Here is an 18,576-nt window from a genome sequence, read left to right as displayed (position 1 = left end):
CATCAGAAGATGGGTACACTGTGGTCATTAAGGGATGAAATGGTCAGCAACAATACTCAGGTAGGCTGTTGTGTTTAAACGATGCTCATTTGGTACTAAGGGGCCCAAAGTGTGCCAAGAAAATAATCCCCACACCAATACACCACCACCACCATTCTGAACTGTTGATACAATGCAGGATGGATCCATGCTTTCATGTTAACACAAAATTTTGACCCTACCCATCTGAATGTCGCAGCTGAAATCGAGACTCATCAGACCAGGCAACGTTTTTACAATCTTCCATTGCCCAGTTTTGGTGAGCCTGTGTTAATTGTAGCAGTTTCCTGTTCTTACAGCTCTGACAGGAGTGGCACCCAGTGTAGTCTTCTGCTGCTGTAGCCCATCTGTAGCCAACCGTCCACACAATTGCTGCTCTTTTTTGAACCATTCTCTGTAAGATGGTTGTGCATGAAAATCCCAGTAGATCTGCAGTTTCTGAAATACTCAGACCAGCCCATCTGGCACTAACAACCATGCTACGCTCAAAGTCACTTAAATCTCTATTCTTCCCCATTCTGATGCTCGGTTTTAACTTTATCCAGTTGTCTTGACCACGTCTACATGCCTAAATGCATTGAGTTGCTGCCATGTGATTGGCTGATTAGCTATTCGTGTTAACAAGCAATTGAACAGGTGTCCCTAATAAAGTGGCCGGTGAGTGTATATTTGAAGTTGCTTTAAGGTTAAACCTTCTAGATTAGCTTTACAATAGTGATGTGCGGATCGATCCTAAAGTATTGATATTTCTGATACCAATGTCTCCTGCTCTAGGATCGATACTCATATAAAAGGGTTGATATCTAAAATCAGTAATTTGGAGTGAGTGTGTGTTTTATCATAAGTATCTTACTGTCGCCAGGATGGTCTAATTATAGGCTACTTGGTTGATAAGAACTACTTTTCCTTCCGCCTGTCAGAGTCATGCTTGCGCTACGGCTCTGTGACGGAGCTTCTTTGAAGTGATTCACTGCAGCCATTTCCATGTCTGGCTATATTTTAGCTGTGAAGGTAATAATGTGACTTGACAGTGAAATACTTTGGCAACATTGCAAACTTTGCTAAACATCTGAGATTAAGTCAAAATAATATGATGATGTTATGGAGCGTCAGTTCTGAGCAGGAAATTTTTATTATAATTAAAGAATATGACAGTAGTTTGATGTCTTGTAATTATGCAGCTATTATTTTGAATTGGTAAGGCTACAGCCAACTCCTTATTTCTCTCAAATACAGAAACGGGAGGAGGGAGGTGACTTTAAACTAGAAATAAAATATGTTAAAAGTATTGGTATCGCTATCAATACCAGCCTGGGTATTACTTGGTATTGGATTGTAAAGGAATTAAGTGGTATCGCACCTCACTACTTTACAACAGTTAAATTCTATCTCTAGTTTTCTTAAGTATGATCTATAAGACATTTTGAAGTGAAGTGGTTAGACGTGGTGTGGTGCCAATCATTGTTCTCCTGCCAATTAAGGACCTGCAACGCGCACTATTGGCCAATCATGGTCATGTGACTAAAGGAGAAGGCGAGGGACCAGTCTTCAATTGAGAAAGGCCAGAATATGATATTATAAATCTAAGGTGGTACTTACACTTTAGTGTGCAATACAGAGTCAAAACCTTCCTGGAACAAATATCAATGACTAAACTCAAAAGTGAGGAAACATATAGGCTACCTGCACGCTGCCTTGTTAACTTAAATATTCGTAAATGAGCATCATATCGGCAAAATCTACCGTCGTATGTTAATGCTCGCGTCCCTACTTCACTTCAGAGCCATTTCCTCTGTAACCTGATCGTTGACCGTAATACGTCTAATAAAGTCGCTTAAAGTCGCACACACCCTCTGGCTGCGTGTGTGAGGTGCCACATCGAAGTGGAATATAAACCGCGGAAAATGCGCATCATGCTGCTGTTCCTGCTGCAGTTGTTGGTCCTTGCTTCGTGTGCTCCTCAACGGTGTGACCCAGGATTTCGGGGTAAAGTTTTTCAGCTTCATCTGAATACTTATTAGACGTGCATCCGGACCTGCTCCATGAATTAGTCATGGCATATTTTCATGTGCAGACTCTAGTTTTCTAGACCCAGCAGCTGACTCACGTGTTGTAAAACTTGTGAAAAATGCTTTTTATGTAACTTTTAGAAACTTAAAACCACAAAATGACTGGGAATGATTAGCTTTTGGCTTATAGCTTCTGAAATGGTATTACTATTCCAGATGAAAGGATGCCGTTCAATTTTAATGATTAAGATTTGTAATCCTGTAAAAAAATGTGTAACCTCTAGTGACTTAATGATACTTTATAGACAGACAGGCATTTTATAAAGGTTAGAAAGGTTGACCAGAGTGTTTTGTAAGCCACATTTACAGAAACCACTCTGCCATCTAGTGTCAGCCACAGTGTCAGCTAATGACATACTGATGTGTCTTGCAGGACTGTGCAAGCCAACAGTGGAAGAAAAACGTAAGTACCCTTTGGGCCTGGAGGAAGCACATCTAGCTCATATTGTAGCAGCTGATCGCCTCTCTGCACTGTTTAACTCATAAGTGGTAGCTTTTCTTTGACTTTTTGAGCCTAAAAAAACACATTTTCACATCAGATCAGACTCCAAACTGCCCTTGAGTGTTTGTATAGTTACATCGCCGTGGATTTGATTTGAGTCAGTGTTTTTAACAACAGAAAGGATGAGATCATAAGTCACACTGGGCGTAGTCTTAATGGAATCTGGCCCCGAAAGCCATAAGACCCTCGTGTGTATTTTTAGATGATCAATGGCGCTATGAAATATTCAAATTCTAATTTCCAGAGATAATAGAAACATTTAGGGCCAGATGATTGAAGACGGCACAGTGAGGCTCATGATTAAGTCTTGAACCCTCGAAATAAGATTTATAAAGTTAGTTATTGGCTGTTGGTGTGAATAACTGTTCCCTACTGGTTCCTGCACTTTTCTCTAATCAATTTGAGTAACCGTTTGTTTCTAAAATGTTCCTAACCTATCTCAATGTTCTTTTTGCCTCAGCCAAATGCACGGATGTGTTGCTGTCCTACTGCGACGACATGGCCTACACTCAGACCATGTTCCCGAACATCCTCGGCCACAAGACCCGCGAAGATGCCGAGGCTGGCACCGAGTACCTCCTCATGAGTGTGGTTGAGTCCCTGCTCAGGGGAGAGTGCAACCCTGAAATCCGAATGCTGGGCTGCTCTGTGTTGGCTCCGCGCTGCGAGAAGGAGACGGTGCTGAAGCCCTGCCGCGTCACCTGTGAGGCGGTGCGTAAAAGATGCATCCACGCTTTCGAAGCGATAGAGATGGCTTGGCCCTACTTCCTGGACTGTGACCGCTTCTTTGTCAGTGTCGAAGAGGGATGTTATGACCCTCTGGAGGGCCTCAGAGGTGAGAGCTAAGTACAACATCATCTGTATTGTAACCTTAGTGATCTGACCTTAGTTTTGGCTGTTACTAATCATGTCCATATTGATATGTGACATTTTGGTTTCTGCCCTTTTGTTTTCATCTTCAAGAGTAAGACTATTCCATTGAGTTTCAATAGGGCATTTTCATGTGGTGCATCTGGTTCACACACATGCTCATGTGGCTCACTGCACAATAAAATCCAACTGGAACGCCTTATTTCCTCACATAAACCCTCACTTACACGGGTCCTGTGGCTAGTTTCTTAAGCAGCCAGTCCTTATAAACAGCGTCATGCACCACAGAAATGCACACATTGTCTGACAGTATTTTCTTAAAACTGTTATAAATGCTTCTCAAAAACAGGTTTCCAAAGATAGATAATAGATATTCTGCTGCCGCTTACAACAGAAATCATGTGTGAGACATATGAGAGCATGAACAGGAGGAACTGATTTTGAGCATTTAGTCATATTTAGCATTTGTGTGGAGTGAAATGTGTACACGGTCATAAAAGTCTTAAAAGTCAACCAATGAACAAACTACACCTTCTTAATCTGTAATGCTTTATCAGTGTCTCACTCTTTATTGTCAGGCAAAACATTTTCTGCCATGTAGAATGAGGATTAGATGTCTAGCTGCAGGTCGGCCGCGTGTGATTATTCATGATCATTTCAAACTAATGTTCATGTTTTGATGTGATGTGACCTCAATCTGGACATAACTTGGGCTGCTATACAGTATGTACATATGTAGTGTTGTAGGAATTATATTCCTGGTGAGGGGTTGAGCAAATAATTAAGTTACAACTGTTGTCTTTGAAGAATTTATTTAACAAAAGAGAATAAACAGAGAAGTTCTACAACACAAATCAGCTGGACCAGAGGTTCTGTCTCCTAGGACAATCACTAACGTCTGGCCCTGAGCAAAGGGCTGCATGATCATTTACAAAGTATGGGTTTCTATGTTTTGGGCAACAAAAGATCCTCTCTCCGGCCTGACTGGTCCCAGTCAAAGCAAGGAGAGGAACAGCTAGTAAGTACACTCTAAAACAACTCCACATCCCTGACCTAAACCCTAAACATGTGGACAGACTAGAATGATGAGAATAATAATAAAAGGAACAGGTTAGAGAGAGAGAGAGAGAGAGAAAAATCTTATAAGTACTTGTATAAAAGATAAGTAAAGAAGAAAACAATTTTCTGCCGTCACATGTGGCAAAAGGCAATTTAGTGAAATGTGTGAAATGTTTTGCCACACTGTATAGCAGCCTTTCATTAAATATCAAGCTGTTAGCAACAATCACCATTAATAATTTATAATCAGCAACTATTTTGATTGTCTATGTCAGTGGTTCTCAAACTTTCATGTCAAGGACCCCTAAACTGACACAAATTAGACCACGGACACCCATTTGATAAGATTTTGTCCCAGAATCGCCCATCTGATCGGATTTTATTCCAAAAAGTGTGTGAAATCCATGACCGAAATAGTTATACATTCAGTCACTATCTTACTTATGGATGGAATTATAGTAAAAATGAATGATTTCCCTTTTTGCTGGGGACCCCCTGGAACCCCCTCAAGGACCCCTGGACACCACTTTGAGAACCACTGGTCTATGTCGATTTTCAAACAAAAATACCCCAAATTCTCTGCTTCCAGCGTTTGAAATGTGTGCTTCCATTCTCTTCCAGTCTTACTTGAAAGTAAACTGAATATCTTTGGAGTTATTCACACAAAACTAGCAATTTGGACATGTCACTATGGGTTTCCGGGATATTGACCTTTTTTTAAAAATTATTTATTATTTTAAAGACCAGAATAATTGGCAGATTAATCAATAATGAAAATAATAAACTTATGTCAGCTTGACACTATTACATCAGTTAGATATTTGTTATTGTTTTTTAGCACTTTACTATAGATTTTTTTTGTGTGTTAATTTGGGTTTTAAAGATTTCTATTGTTTATCTTTTTTTGTCTGGCTTGGTTTTTAACATCTTGGGACCCAAAAAAATAATCTCACTTTAAAGCTGCACTAATCAATGTTTACAGTATATACAAAGGACTGCGTGAAAGGGGTCACTCATAGTGACAAACCCACAGAGAATTATTAACCACCTCTGCAGTTCCCCTCAGCTCCTTGGAGCATTTTAGCCTCTTTAAGCTGATTGTTTTGGTTTTATGGCCCTCACCTTTTACGCTACCTGCCCAGCACCAAATGACAGACAAGGTTAGCTACTAGCAGTATATGCTCAATAGCCCGTCGCTTACTTTTGAGCATTTAGCTGATAAAGAGTCAGATGTTTTAGTTTTTTTAAAATATATTTTTGAGTATTTTTCCGCCTTTATTGGGCAGAGTGAGAGTCAAGAGCCAGACAAGAAATGGGGGGAGGGAGAGCGAGCGAGAGTTCGGCTGGAGTCGAACTGACGATGGTGTGGTTACAGCTTATTCTGCTGCCCCCAAGTGGCCAGAAAATGACCATTAATGCTGCTTTAATGTGTCATCCCTTAGATTCGTTGTGTCTTGGAGATCTATAAAATATGAAGAGGGGTTTGTTTGCTGCCTCCATATACTAGAGTGTGCAGAGTAAATCCTGTTAAATGTGAAGGGGTCGCATACACGTATACAGGTGCATCTCCAAAAATTTGAAAATTGTGGTAAAATTCATTGTTAGCACCACAACCAGACTGAGAGATTAAAGGCTCGGGAAACCTTTGCAGGTGTTTTGACTTAATTAGCTGATTAAAGCTCTTCTCAGATAGACATTTCTGTATTAGAAAAAAACCCTTGGAGTTTTTTGTAGGTGTACACCGCAATCACCTACATTTATAATAAAAAAGGCTTAGATTATTTCACTGTATGTGTAATATATGAAATATTCACTTATTGGATTAAATTATGGAAGGAAAAAAAACTATTACGTGATATTCAAATGTTTGAGATGCACCTGTACATGTAAGATCTTATTAAAGATGAAGATTGAACCTATAATAATTTTGTACAAAACATGTATGCATTTAAACTAGTAGTGATGGTTTTGACAGATAGTCTTCCATGTGCAGCATGAAGGTTTAATGTGTCTTTCATGTGATTTTGGAGCTATTGATAAATGTGAATATAAAATAAGGGAAGACATCAGCCTGTTTAACAGGATGAGTATGTTCCACGCTCTGTTTTTTGTTTCTGATGTACATACCGGACTTTTCGTATTCATGGCCTGGCAGCCAAACAAGAATGGAGACAACATTTTTTGTTTTGATAGATCTAAAATGTGACCCGTTAGAGCTAAAAGCCCTCTTGATCGAAGCTGATAAGACATGCTGTTTTTTCTTTACAGCAGAGCAGAATGCAGAGACGGTTGACAGCATGGAAGTTCTTTCTCCAGAGGAGGCTGCTACCACGATAAAGTTCACCTACCATTCCAACGCTCAGATGATCAGTGTCTTGAAGAAAACTGAGGAACGATGCTCTGACATAGCAAGAACCTACAGCATTGGCCGCAGTATGGAAGGCAGGGAGCTGCTCGTGATTGAGTTCTCAAACAACCCCGGCGAACATGAATTACGTAAGTAAAACTCTGTGTAGATAGTCTGCATCCTTTTTCATTATCAAGGAAGTTAGACTAATTACTGTAAATGTGGCCCTCTGTAGTCGAGCCGGAGATAAAGTACGTCGGCAACATGCATGGAAATGAAGTCCTGGGCCGCCAGCTGTTGATCTACTTGGCTCAGTACCTGTGCTCAGAGTATCTGCTGGGGAACGAGCGCATCCAGACCCTCATCAACACCACCCGCGTCCACATTCTGCCCTCCATGAACCCTGACGGATACGAGATGGCTTCTTCTGGAGTCCAAGACAATAACTACGGGGATGATGAGGGGGAGGTCAGTTCTCCACAGTTACATATACACTGAACAAAATTATACACGCAACACTTTTGTTTTTGCTCACATTCACCATGAGCCGAACTCACAGATCTAAGACTTTCTCTATGTAGACAAAAGGCCTATTTCTCTCAAATATTATTCACAAATCTGTCAAAATCTGTGTCAGTGAGCACTTCTCCTTTGCCGAGATAATCCATCCACCTCACAGGTGTGGCATATCAAGATGCTGATCAGACAGCATGGGTATTGCACAGGTGTGCCTTAGGCTGGCCACAATAAAAGGACACTCGTAAATGTGCCTAAAATGTGATCTGATTTCTTTGTCATTCCCACTAATCCAAAGAATAAGAAGATTAAAATGTAGATGTGGGAGTAATGACACACTAGCAGTTAGCGAGGCAGTGTGCTGAGATTTAATAGTGTTTTGAAAGCCCTAGCAAGCTGGAAAATGCTGTTTAAAATAAAAACTCATATCAATTTACATGATTACTTTAATAAATAATATTTGTCATTGTAAAATTTCGAAAAACATCAAATTTGTGAATTACACAGGGTCAAAGACATGATGCTTGGAACATGGGCAGAAACAATGCTCAGAACACCGATCTGAACAGAAACTTCCCCGATTTGACGTCCGTTGTTTACAGCAGACGGAGACAAAAGGGCTACCGCACCGACCACGTCCCAATCCCAGACTATTACTGGTTTGGTAAGGTACAGTATGAATCTTTATCCATATATGTCATGTGAGTGAATGATAATTTTCAGCCTAATGGGTCATATTAATGAAGAACCTCTCCACTTGACATTGAATAAACTCATTTCTTGGTCTGAATAACTCTTAATGCTGCAATACAGGTTGCACCAGAGACTTACGCTGTCATGAAATGGATCCGCTCCATCCCGTTTGTGCTCTCTGCTAACTTCCACGGCGGGGACCTGGTGGTGTCCTACCCCTACGACCTGTCCAAACACCCGCTGGAGCGTAGCATGTTCTCCCCAACACCGGACGATCAGGTGAACGGGCTCCTTGAAACACTTCACCTCTGGAAGAGAAAAATATTGATTTTAAGTGTCATTTGTCATCAGTCAAAAATGTACTGAATCCACAAAATAAAAGAAGAAAAAGATTACATAATTTTGCCTTGATAATCTGTAATGAATAATAGCTGTAAACAATAGCAAAAATAGAATAAAAGTGAATATATTATATAAATGATTACATATAAAACATACCTAAGGCATGTACAGTCATATTTATTTTCCGTGCCTCCTCCAGTTTTTGGACAAATTTCAAAATTTAATGTTAATTGATGGTCATCGTCTCATCTGTAATGAACTTAAAGAAGAGAACAATAACCCTCCGATTTTTATTCTGAAGGTTTTCAAGTTTCTCGCAAGAACATACGCCAGTGCCCATGAAAGAATGTCCAATGAAAATGCCCGGTGTGGATCATCTCGTACTCACAGTCAGAAAGGAATCATTAATGGGGCACAGTGGTCCAGCATAGCAGGCAGTGAGTTTAAAACATTTGTTCCTCAGTCAAAGTTGTGGTATCTGACTCTGAAATAAAAAAAAGGAAACGTTGGATGGTGCCACTAGAGGTCGCTGTAAGCCCAGAAGCAGTGAGGTTGAACCTCAGAGAGGTGTAGGGGAAAGGTCGAGGATATCTGGGTAAAGCAGTTTTGTTTTTGTCTCTGGTCAGGCATGCAAGACTTCAACTATCTTCACACCAACTGCTTTGAGGTGACCGTGGAGCTGGGCTGTGATAAATTCCCCCCTGAAGAGGAACTGTTTCTCGGCTGGCATGAGAACCTTGAGGCTTTGATTGCATTTATGGAAGCAGTAAGAACATGATCATGCTTATATGTGTCTGTGTTCTTGTTGATAGCGTGGTGTTTTGGCTCAGGGATGCACTGAGCTGACCTTTTCTCTTATGAGTACCGATCCAATGCCAGTGTTTGGATTTTTTTTTTTTAACCACATTTTAAAACACACACAAACTACAAACACATCACCTCTTAACCACAAGTGGAAGCTATCAGTTACTACTTATGTAGTGACATAAATACATCCACTGTACCCCTAGTTTGGCTACATGGAGGTGCACAAAACCATGAGTGGATGATGACTGATCCTCTGTCATTATTAGGTAAACTTTTAGTTGGGATGAGTATTATTCTGAGTAAACAACTTGTCTTGTGTTGTTCCTCAGGGCCATAGAGGCATCAAAGGTCTTGTAAAAGACGTGGAGGGAAATGCAATCAAAGGTGTACGAATATCAGTCAGAGGAATACGGCACGATGTTACCACAGGTAATAAATACCATCTGCTAACAACATGTTCCATTTTTCACAGATGAAGTCTTGTTGTCAATTGTATAACAAGCTAAGCTTTAGCCAAAGCTATGGCATTAGTTTTGTTTTCTTGTCTACTTTCCAAGTTCTTGTGGCCATATTTTGTTCTGTTAAGGGACGCTCCAGCCATTTAGCATCATCCTATATGTCATGAAAGGTGCATTAGACCCTGCCTGCCTGGTACAGTACACATCTGTGTTGCCCCCGTTTGTACCACTGTCTTCCCCTCGTGCTGAGTAAACTGATGTTCATGTGTAAAGTTGGTGGAGTGCCCGTTCAAAAAAAAAACAAAAAAAAAAAACAAACACCTGCAGTGCTTCAGAGATATAATCATGTAATGTTATAATTCCAAACGCTCAGCATCCTTCTCCCTGCCCAGCTGAAGGCGGAGACTACTGGCGCCTTCTCACCCCTGGCATCCACATCGTGACCGCCTCGGCCCCGGGCTACACCCGAGCTATGAAGAAAGTCCACCTGCCTCCTCGAATGCTCACAGCAGGCCGGGTGGACTTCGTGCTGCAGAAAGCTGCGCTGGAGCCTGACATGCAAGAGGAGGATGACACCATCCCGTCCATGGGAACCTATGAGCGCTTTGACCCTTATAACCAGTACGAGCGCTACACCCTGATGGCCGATTTGAGCCAGAACCGTGAGGAGAGAGCAGAGAAGCCCTGGTGGTGGAACTACTTTGTCCTGCCGGGAGGACCCGCGCCAACCTGGCTACTCAAACACCATTACAGCTTTTAATGGGAAAACGGAATTATCTCTTTCTACAGTATACATACAAACCGAGCTGTCATGTAATGAATGTGCTGCTTTTTATTGCTGCAGTAAAGTGTCACAGCTAGCTGGCTGGCCTTCATGTTAGCTTTCATGCTTTTACCTACATGTCTGTTTGGTCCCAAGGCCGAATTTGAAATTATAATGTAAGCACCTCACAGCCTTGACATGAAAGAACTTCAATTCATGACCATGATGAAATGAAAGTTTGTTAAATACTTTTATTACAATTTTTACTGCAGGAAAAACAGCTTTTTGTCAATAAAAATTATTGGGATTTATAGTCACAATGTGAGTCCTTACAGCTGCACCGAAGCACGCAAGGCATGTTATTTGTACAGCAACTTTCAAACAAGAAATGCATCAGAACAACACTTAAAAAATACAATAAAAAGGAAAATAGATATGTTGAAAAAACAGTACTCAGATAATGTATATCCCATATGTAATATTGGTTCAGTTATTACTTTTTTAGTAAGTAATGAAACCAGGTGGCCACTAGGGGGCAGGCTGAATCAACTTCTGGTCTAAGTTACTGCAGTGTTGAATGTTGAAATAAATGTGACATGTCAATAACCTGTGAGTAGTCCAATCGAAGAGTCATCCTTTCACTGAATGTTTTATTTTTGATTCTTTTTAGAGTCTTGGAGATGTATAAGCATGCAGTTGTTCCACAAAACAAAGATTGGAAAACAAAACAACTTTATCTCACCTTCATCCTGTGACTGCTTAGAGGGGTCCCGACCACCAGGTTGGGAACTACAGATTTTTGAATTCCTTTTTAAAGCAGCTACAACTTGCACTCAGCATCGATCCCTTTATGGCCTGATTAATCCAGGACAATCACCAAACCTTTTCACAGTATATCATTACACACCCACTTCCCACACACCTAAGCAGGAAGGATGTTTAAATTAAACTTAATTTCTGTCTTCCAACAGTCAGTTGGAGCTAATCTATGCCTTATTAAATACTTCCTGCCATGGAGCTCATGTGGCATGTTTCGACTTTCTATGATCCTTCTATAGCCTTAAACCCATGTCATCTATAGAATAACAGACAAGAAAGGAACTAAATACAAAACGCTGGGATATAAAATATGATTAAGTAGAATAGGTCTATTTTGAAAGCCTTAACAAATGTAAATGCTCCGTATTTGTATAGCGCCTTTCTAGTCTTTTTGACCACTCAAAGCGCTTTTACGCTACATCTGCATTCACCAGTCACACACATTCATACACTGGCGGAACAGCCGCCAAGTCAAGGCATTAGTGTGAAAAGAAGAGCTGTGCAGTTGAAAAAGCAGTTCAGCAGCAATGGAGACCTGGCCAATTCGGTGAAAAAGAGGGTGTGAGTGTGTTGTATTGCAACCAAACTCGAGGAACTGCTTGTAACTGAAATAATAAAGGAAAGTATAAAAAGCTGAGGCAAATTGTCACATTTTGAAAATACACCACCACGACAAGACAAATTCACCGTAATAAAGCACCAAATGTAGATGAGATCACAACAATGAAAAGTACAAAATGGAGTAAAGCGTGCAAGAGCATTTCCAGCCCCAGGGTCAAGTAAGGTCCCAAATCTTTTAAACAAAACAGCTCTTAAGAATGTTTTATGTAAGGTCATGAAAGAAGCATGGGAAAAGCAAACTACCCCTGCATAAAGGCCGAGGAATACTATTACAGAATCCATAGAAAAAACTCTGCTTAGTGAGCTAGTTGACCCATGACAAGTCAGTGAAAAAATACCAGGCTTCTCAGGGGATTTACAAAACACAAACACGTGATTTGGCATCAAAATCTGGCAGCCAAATAGCGGAAGAGAGACCTCCGTCTACAGTAGATCTGGAAAACACTGTACATTGTCCCAGTAACAGACAACCCACTCTGGACTGTCAGATGGCACCAACATTGTTCAATTTCCATGAGAAACAAGTATGTTTCAAATACTACTATTCATTATATACTGCACAGGCATCGTAGTGCCTTTAAAATTAGTATTGTCATGGCTGAGAGGACAGTGTCCGTATTAGTATTCAGTGTGAAGCAATGGAGGGAATATAAAAAGGTACAAAGGTTCCCTGTCAAGTTGAATGGTAAACTACACCTTGCACTGACAAATTAATATCTCTTCTTTGATCAAGGAGCAATTCCTACAGTATTTAATAAAACAAAATATAAAATAAATCAACGGTTTAGGAATATAGCTTTTTAATTTACTTTAGCTTCTGGAGCTTTCAGTGTATCTTGTGGTCTTCCTCAGCTTACTGAGTTGGTGTGTTATCATGTGACCAAAGTATGACAGTACACAAGTTGCGTATGGGGTGAGAGTAAACTCTGATTAGTAACCCCATCTACATGACAACAAAGCGTCTCTTTCCACGGAGGAAAGACACAAGATGTGGCTCAAAGATCTGGAAACAACAAGTAACAACTTGTGTTGAGTTTTGTTTTTGTTTTTTTTCAAGCTGAAGATTGAACCTTCAGAATCAACTGTATGACCAAAGTGGTTTTACAGGTGAGACTTGATGAGGTGCAACTTTAAGTTTGAAGTGTGGTACAGGTGTAGGTTGGGCCGTTTGAAAAGGCCAGATTGGGAAATGCAAGTTGGCACAGAGTACTAGGCTGAGCTGACAGTGTAGAGTAGGCTATATGTAGGTAGATCGCTCACTGTATAGTAGCAGGGATAGATGTTTTTCTTACAGTATCTAGGTCCATTGTTTTGCGTTTTCTTTCTCAGTAGTGTCTGTTCACATACCTAACACAGGACATGATATATAGAGTCTGTACAGGTGAGGAGTAAGTTAAAGTTAGAAGGTTGAGATATTTATTGGAAATTTAGGACACTGTTTTTAGGTTACAACCAGATGTTATCTTTGCACATGGTCATTTTACAGATCAGCCCAACATTTACTCACAACATTTTGCACATTGATTCACAGTTTAGACAACTTAGATCTGACTCATTTGTAATCATCAGTTCAGAAGTCTCAAATGTAAAGACAGTGATTACATGAGAGGAACGAACAGGATTTACTCTTGATTTAAATGCCATCGCCATTTGCCTCAGTTTGAAGAAATGCTCTTAAAAATGAAGTGAACATATTATGTGCTGTCTAATGCTGTGAGCATACATCTGGTATCAAAAGATCCTGAAGTTGTACATCAAGTGCATGGCCAAAGCTCTCCAAAGTTAATGTTAATGAAATGTGATTTTGAATTAGTCACCGGCTTTGTAAGAATCTCACAGGTGGATGTTTTGTGACATTGTGAGATTTTATAAGACATTGAAGTTGCAGGTAGAGTAAGTGTATCCATCAGTTAGCTAAGAAAATGTTGCTCCACAAATTAACCTCTTTTAAAAATGTTGAAACTTGACGTTAATGCCGCCGCAATCCCTCCCACAGAATGATGGGACTTAAGTCTAAACCCAAACCAGACACTGTGTCCAATAGGCCGGTGCCTCTTTCTGTATGAACGAGGGAAGGACTAGCTTCACTTGTCACATGCTTTTTAATGAACATATGACAATCCTGTGTAGGATTGACCCGGTTTGCTTTTCTGGGACCAGTTCCTCGAGCCGCCCAATGTCAGGTGCGCCACTGGGTCACCAATTACTTGGTGAAGCTGAGAAAGTAGCATAGAGCCGCCCTGAACTGCCATGATGTATTAGCATCTTGCTGCTGGCAAGTAGGTAAGTAACGCCTCATTTCAGTTCAGTGAAGCTGCTCTCTGTTCTCCAAGGAGCTTTAATACGCTTATGTCCCTACTCAAGATCAGTTTGTAACTATGACTATTTATGAACGCTCAGTCCACCATGTGAACATAGTGCCAACAGGTGCATGTATCACAGCAGGGGGTTTCTTTAATTTCATTCATTTTGTTTAACACTCTCATTAACTGATTTTGGACTTAAATGTATGAAGCTGTCAAGTTTTAACATTGTTTATTATTTCCAATATTTAGACAAAATTGACATACAGAAGAAGACAAGCTAACTTTATTTATATAGCACTAACAGAAGTTACAAAGTGCTTTTAAAGAAAGGAGAAAAAGGAAAGAAGTGAAGTGACAGTATACTGCATAAAATATCAAAAGTTCTAAACTCAAGATAACAAATGGGCTTTAAGATTCTTTTTATAGTTGAGCATTACTTTTCATCAGTAAATCCTGCACGTCACAAGTACACAAGTGGCTTTCCTGTAACTGGACATCATGCTGATTGTTTTGTATTGTGGCTTAGAGGTTAAAACACTTCCTTCATGAATTCAAAATAATCCGAAATGTTAATTAAGAGGCTTAGAAATACAAACAAATGGGTGGCACATGCACTCAGCCAGCCATGTCGTTCAGCCTTTGTTGTAAACTCCCTTCTGCCCCACTTACTCCCCTACATCTTTCCCATCAGCACTGTAAAATAATTATCTAAATTAATATTAAAAGGTTCAGTGTGTAAGTTCTAGTGACATCTAGTGGTGAGTGTTGCGAACTGCACCCCCTCTCCCCTACCCAAGCGAGCAGTATAGCTACAGTGCCTGAGACAGGACAAAGAAGTCATCTATGAGATAAAAGAGATTGCCAGTCAAGAAATGAGGTTTCTTTTAGATATATAAAATTATTATAATTTTTTTTTAATATTAAGTAAATGAAGAACATCTCAAACACTATCACATCTAGTGCATCAAGTATGACCACTGACAGATAACAGGACAATGTAAGCCTCACTGTTTCTGCACCACAGCCCATTATAAACCACATAATACATGAAGTTTACAAAGGCATTGGCTGGGGAGGATCAAGGCTCCTCTCGCTTTGCTTATGTAGATAAGCATGCAAATATTACCAAAATGTCTTTTTAATTTTTTTAAATGCAACAGAAACACAAAGCGGTACTGCCGTCCATAATTTCAGCTTGTGGTAAAAGGGTGCTACATTTTAATGGGCATTTAGCATGTGAAAGTACAAATTACATATTTGTGTGCACAGTGGGAAGCAATATCCAATAACATTTTTTAATGCAAATTCGGAAAGTATTCATTATTGGTCACTTGATAGGCACACGGTCTTGTTATATATCACCATTAGCAGTAAAAAGAAATACATGTTTTCCACCAGGGCAGTAAAATGTGAAGTTTAGCTGCTGATCTGAGCTCTGATGCTGGAAGCTGCCGTTTTATTGCCAATTACTGATCAGCTGATTCTCACGAAGGTAACATACAAAGCCAAAACAGAGCGCTGGAGAGAGAGAGAGTCACTACATGAAATGAATCCAACTAACATAACACCACAAGCCAAACCACAGGCTAGAGAATAAGTAGGCGCCATGAAATTAATCCATATTTCACACCACTGACGGGGGAAACAGCTCTCTGTGATTGTGGCCAGCTTCTAGCTAAAGCTCTACAGTTTGCATTTGCATGGCTAAAGTCTGACAAACAAAGTTAATTACCTGTCCAGCAGAAAACAGACAACTTCAGCTCCACTTTGAAAACATCTGTCCCACATTAACGTTATAGCCTTCCATCTGAGAAAATCCACAAAATCCGTGATTTCTGTAGTCAGCTGTCTGTCCCGACTCCGTCTGGCTGTAGGCTCTCGTGCTAAATAACACGTGTGCTCCTTCAGTTGTCCAAATGTCACTTGTCTTCTTACTTCTAATAAACCAGAAGACTACTCGGAGACTGTATATTACTATTGATATTATTCTTCCCTCTTCTTCTTCTTTATACATATTCAATGTAGTGAGGGGCGTCTACACTACCGGAATTACACAAGCAGAAGAAGAACGCCGTGATGACGAAATGCGCTCTGTAGCGCTGTTTGTTCGTTGTCGGTTACGGTAGAAACATGACGACAAAATACAGCGACCTCCACAGCAGGGGGTACCCGCGGTTATGTAGATATAAATGTCTTATTCTAAGGTAATAAAAACATAACGGTTCATTATGTAAGGTCTTTATACACCACTGAAAACATAGTTATGGATCTTATATTGCATTTCTGTCAATAGCATCAGAAATATTACACACTGAACCTTTAAAGGAATTTTATCATTATGCATAAATATGCCGTGGTCGGTCAGGAACCCTCCTCCAGGCTCCATGCCAAAGTGTCCTTGGGCAAGACACTGAACCCCAAATTGCCCCCGATGTTCCATCAGTGTATGAATGTGTGTGAATGTGATGTAACAGCGCTTTGACTGGTTGGAAGACTAGAAAGGCGCTATACAGAGAAACGTTTTAGAAAAGAAAATCACTCTTTGCTTCAACTGTACACACCTTATAGACATTTTCAACTTCTGACAAGTGGTTGCAAGCAGATGCTACTTTAAGTTGAACGGGTCACCAGTCACTAACTTTGGTGCCATGGAAAACGATTTCTAACTGAAGCATTAAATTAACAAATTTACCTACCAGCCATGTGGAGATACAGTCACTCCATTCAAACCGTAAACTAGAAATGTATTTTCCCTAATAAAACAATAAGACTTCAAATGCAAAGTTGTAACTTGATGAACAAATTTTGAATGGGGAGTTACTCAAAAACAGTATACTTTAGCATTCAGTGTCTCTGGTTGAGTTTGTTCTTACAAATGCAAAATGAATTAGAAGTAGGAGCTGTACTGGGAGGGTTAAAGATACAGTGCATGATTTCAACAACAAATTGTACCTCTTGTTAACAGCTACAGATGCTCTAACAGTATAAAATCAAAGATAACAGTCTTCTTTCAATTCCTTTTGAGTTCCACAAAAGAGCTTTTCATCAGTGGCGGTTCTAGACCAATTTTATTGAGGGGGTACATTCAATCTGGGACAAAAGAGACAAAGGCAATGTTCAAGCTTTCAAAATGTCTTGTTTAGTATATAATGTAATGTTTTAGTATTTTAGTATGTTTCAGTAACTTGCAGTTATTTGTTTCAGTAACAGGATCTTTTCAGGAACTTACAGTTTTATTAAATTACAAAAACAACAACATTCCTGTTAACTTTAGCTCAAGTTAAAGTACATTCTTTGATGCAGCACTTCTTTGTAGGGCTTAATGAACAGTATAAGTTACTGTTCATTAAGCCTGTACTAGATCAACTTTTGCTAGGAAACAACAAATGTCTTCATATTCACCCCTGTTAGTCGTGATGTGAAGTACATACAAAATTAAATAACACAAAACATACAGGCAAGGTGGGTTTTATCAGTGCTTGAACGCACAGCCACATGGGCTAGGATGAGGTTCAAGCCCAAGAAATCAAGGGGCTTGGTGATCAGAAAGGGGAATATCACCAGCAGGTTCAAGCTACTTGTGCAAGGGGAAGTCATTCCATCAATCCAGGACAACTCTATGAAATGCCTTGGTCCCTATAAGACAGGAATAACATCTCCAGTACTGAAGGAAAATAGAGAAATCTAGACTCTCGGGGAAGTTTTAAGCATGGCTTTACCAACACGGCCTGCTGCCAAGACCTATATGGTTGCTGACGGTGTATGAAGCCCCATTAAAATCTGTGGAAGGATTGGAGAGAGAGACTGTATATAAGAGATGGCCAGCTACATCTGTCGTAGAGGAGTTTAAAGTAGCCAAATGCAGGCTGGTCATGATCTACAGAGACTCCCAGGATGATCAAGTCAGCGATGCTCAAGAAGGAAGATCAAGAAGGAAGTTAGCAGCCTCTGAATCTGTAGCCTTAGCGGATGGGGTGCTAAGGCTAAAAGATATCATCGTGAGCCCATGTGAAGGAAGGCAAGGACTGGGTATGACGCACTTTCAGCAATGGGGAAAGTCCAACTTACGGGAGAGAAGAGCCATGGTCCAGGCTGAAGTTAGGAACTTGGAGGAGGAGGCAAGGAAGGCAAGAGCTGTTGAGCTGGGGCCTCAAGATGCAAAATGGGACCTCCCTAAAAGAAGGATCTCATGGGCCGACCTGTGGAAGCTGGAACCATTACACATATCTTTCCTGCTGCGGGCAGTCTACGACACCCTTCCAACCCCAGTGAACCTGCATAGGTGGGGAATGAGGAGCTCTGCGGAAAGAGGGGAAGTATGGCGCACATCCTGTTGCAAGACAGCACTGACTCAGCGAAGATACA

General features: G+C 40.4%; 1 protein-coding gene across 4 annotated transcripts; it reads left to right on the top strand.

Annotated features, from left to right (window-relative positions):
• Positions 1–41: 41 nt before the first annotated feature.
• Positions 42–11,073, top strand: LOC119913110 (carboxypeptidase Z-like). Of its 4 annotated transcripts, none has more exons than XM_038732439.1 (11): positions 42–60; positions 2,482–2,511; positions 3,071–3,445; positions 6,808–7,035; positions 7,122–7,354; positions 7,910–8,071; positions 8,216–8,374; positions 8,739–8,874; positions 9,064–9,203; positions 9,574–9,673; positions 10,095–11,073. In XM_038732439.1, the coding sequence occupies exons 3-11, from the start codon at positions 3,109–3,111 to the stop codon at positions 10,460–10,462; spliced, it is 1,863 nt and encodes a 620-aa protein (XP_038588367.1). In that variant the 5' UTR covers positions 42–60; positions 2,482–2,511; positions 3,071–3,108; the 3' UTR covers positions 10,463–11,073. The 4 variants fall into 4 exon arrangements, with proteins under 4 accessions (XP_038588367.1, XP_038588366.1, XP_038588365.1 ...); XM_038732438.1 differs by lacking the exon at positions 42–60 and adding an exon at positions 1,542–2,025 and having other exon boundaries at positions 6,811–7,035; XM_038732437.1 differs by lacking the exon at positions 42–60 and adding an exon at positions 1,598–2,025.
• Positions 11,074–18,576: the final 7,503 nt, after the last annotated feature.

The sequence above is a fragment of the Micropterus salmoides genome, unplaced genomic scaffold, assembly GCF_014851395.1.
Source record: "Micropterus salmoides isolate LMB-PRFRI ecotype aquatic unplaced genomic scaffold, ASM1485139v1 Ms_hic_scaffold_2, whole genome shotgun sequence".
Classification (NCBI taxonomy): domain Eukaryota; kingdom Metazoa; phylum Chordata; class Actinopteri; order Centrarchiformes; family Centrarchidae; genus Micropterus; species Micropterus salmoides.
This window is presented reverse-complemented; position numbering and strand designations above follow the sequence as displayed.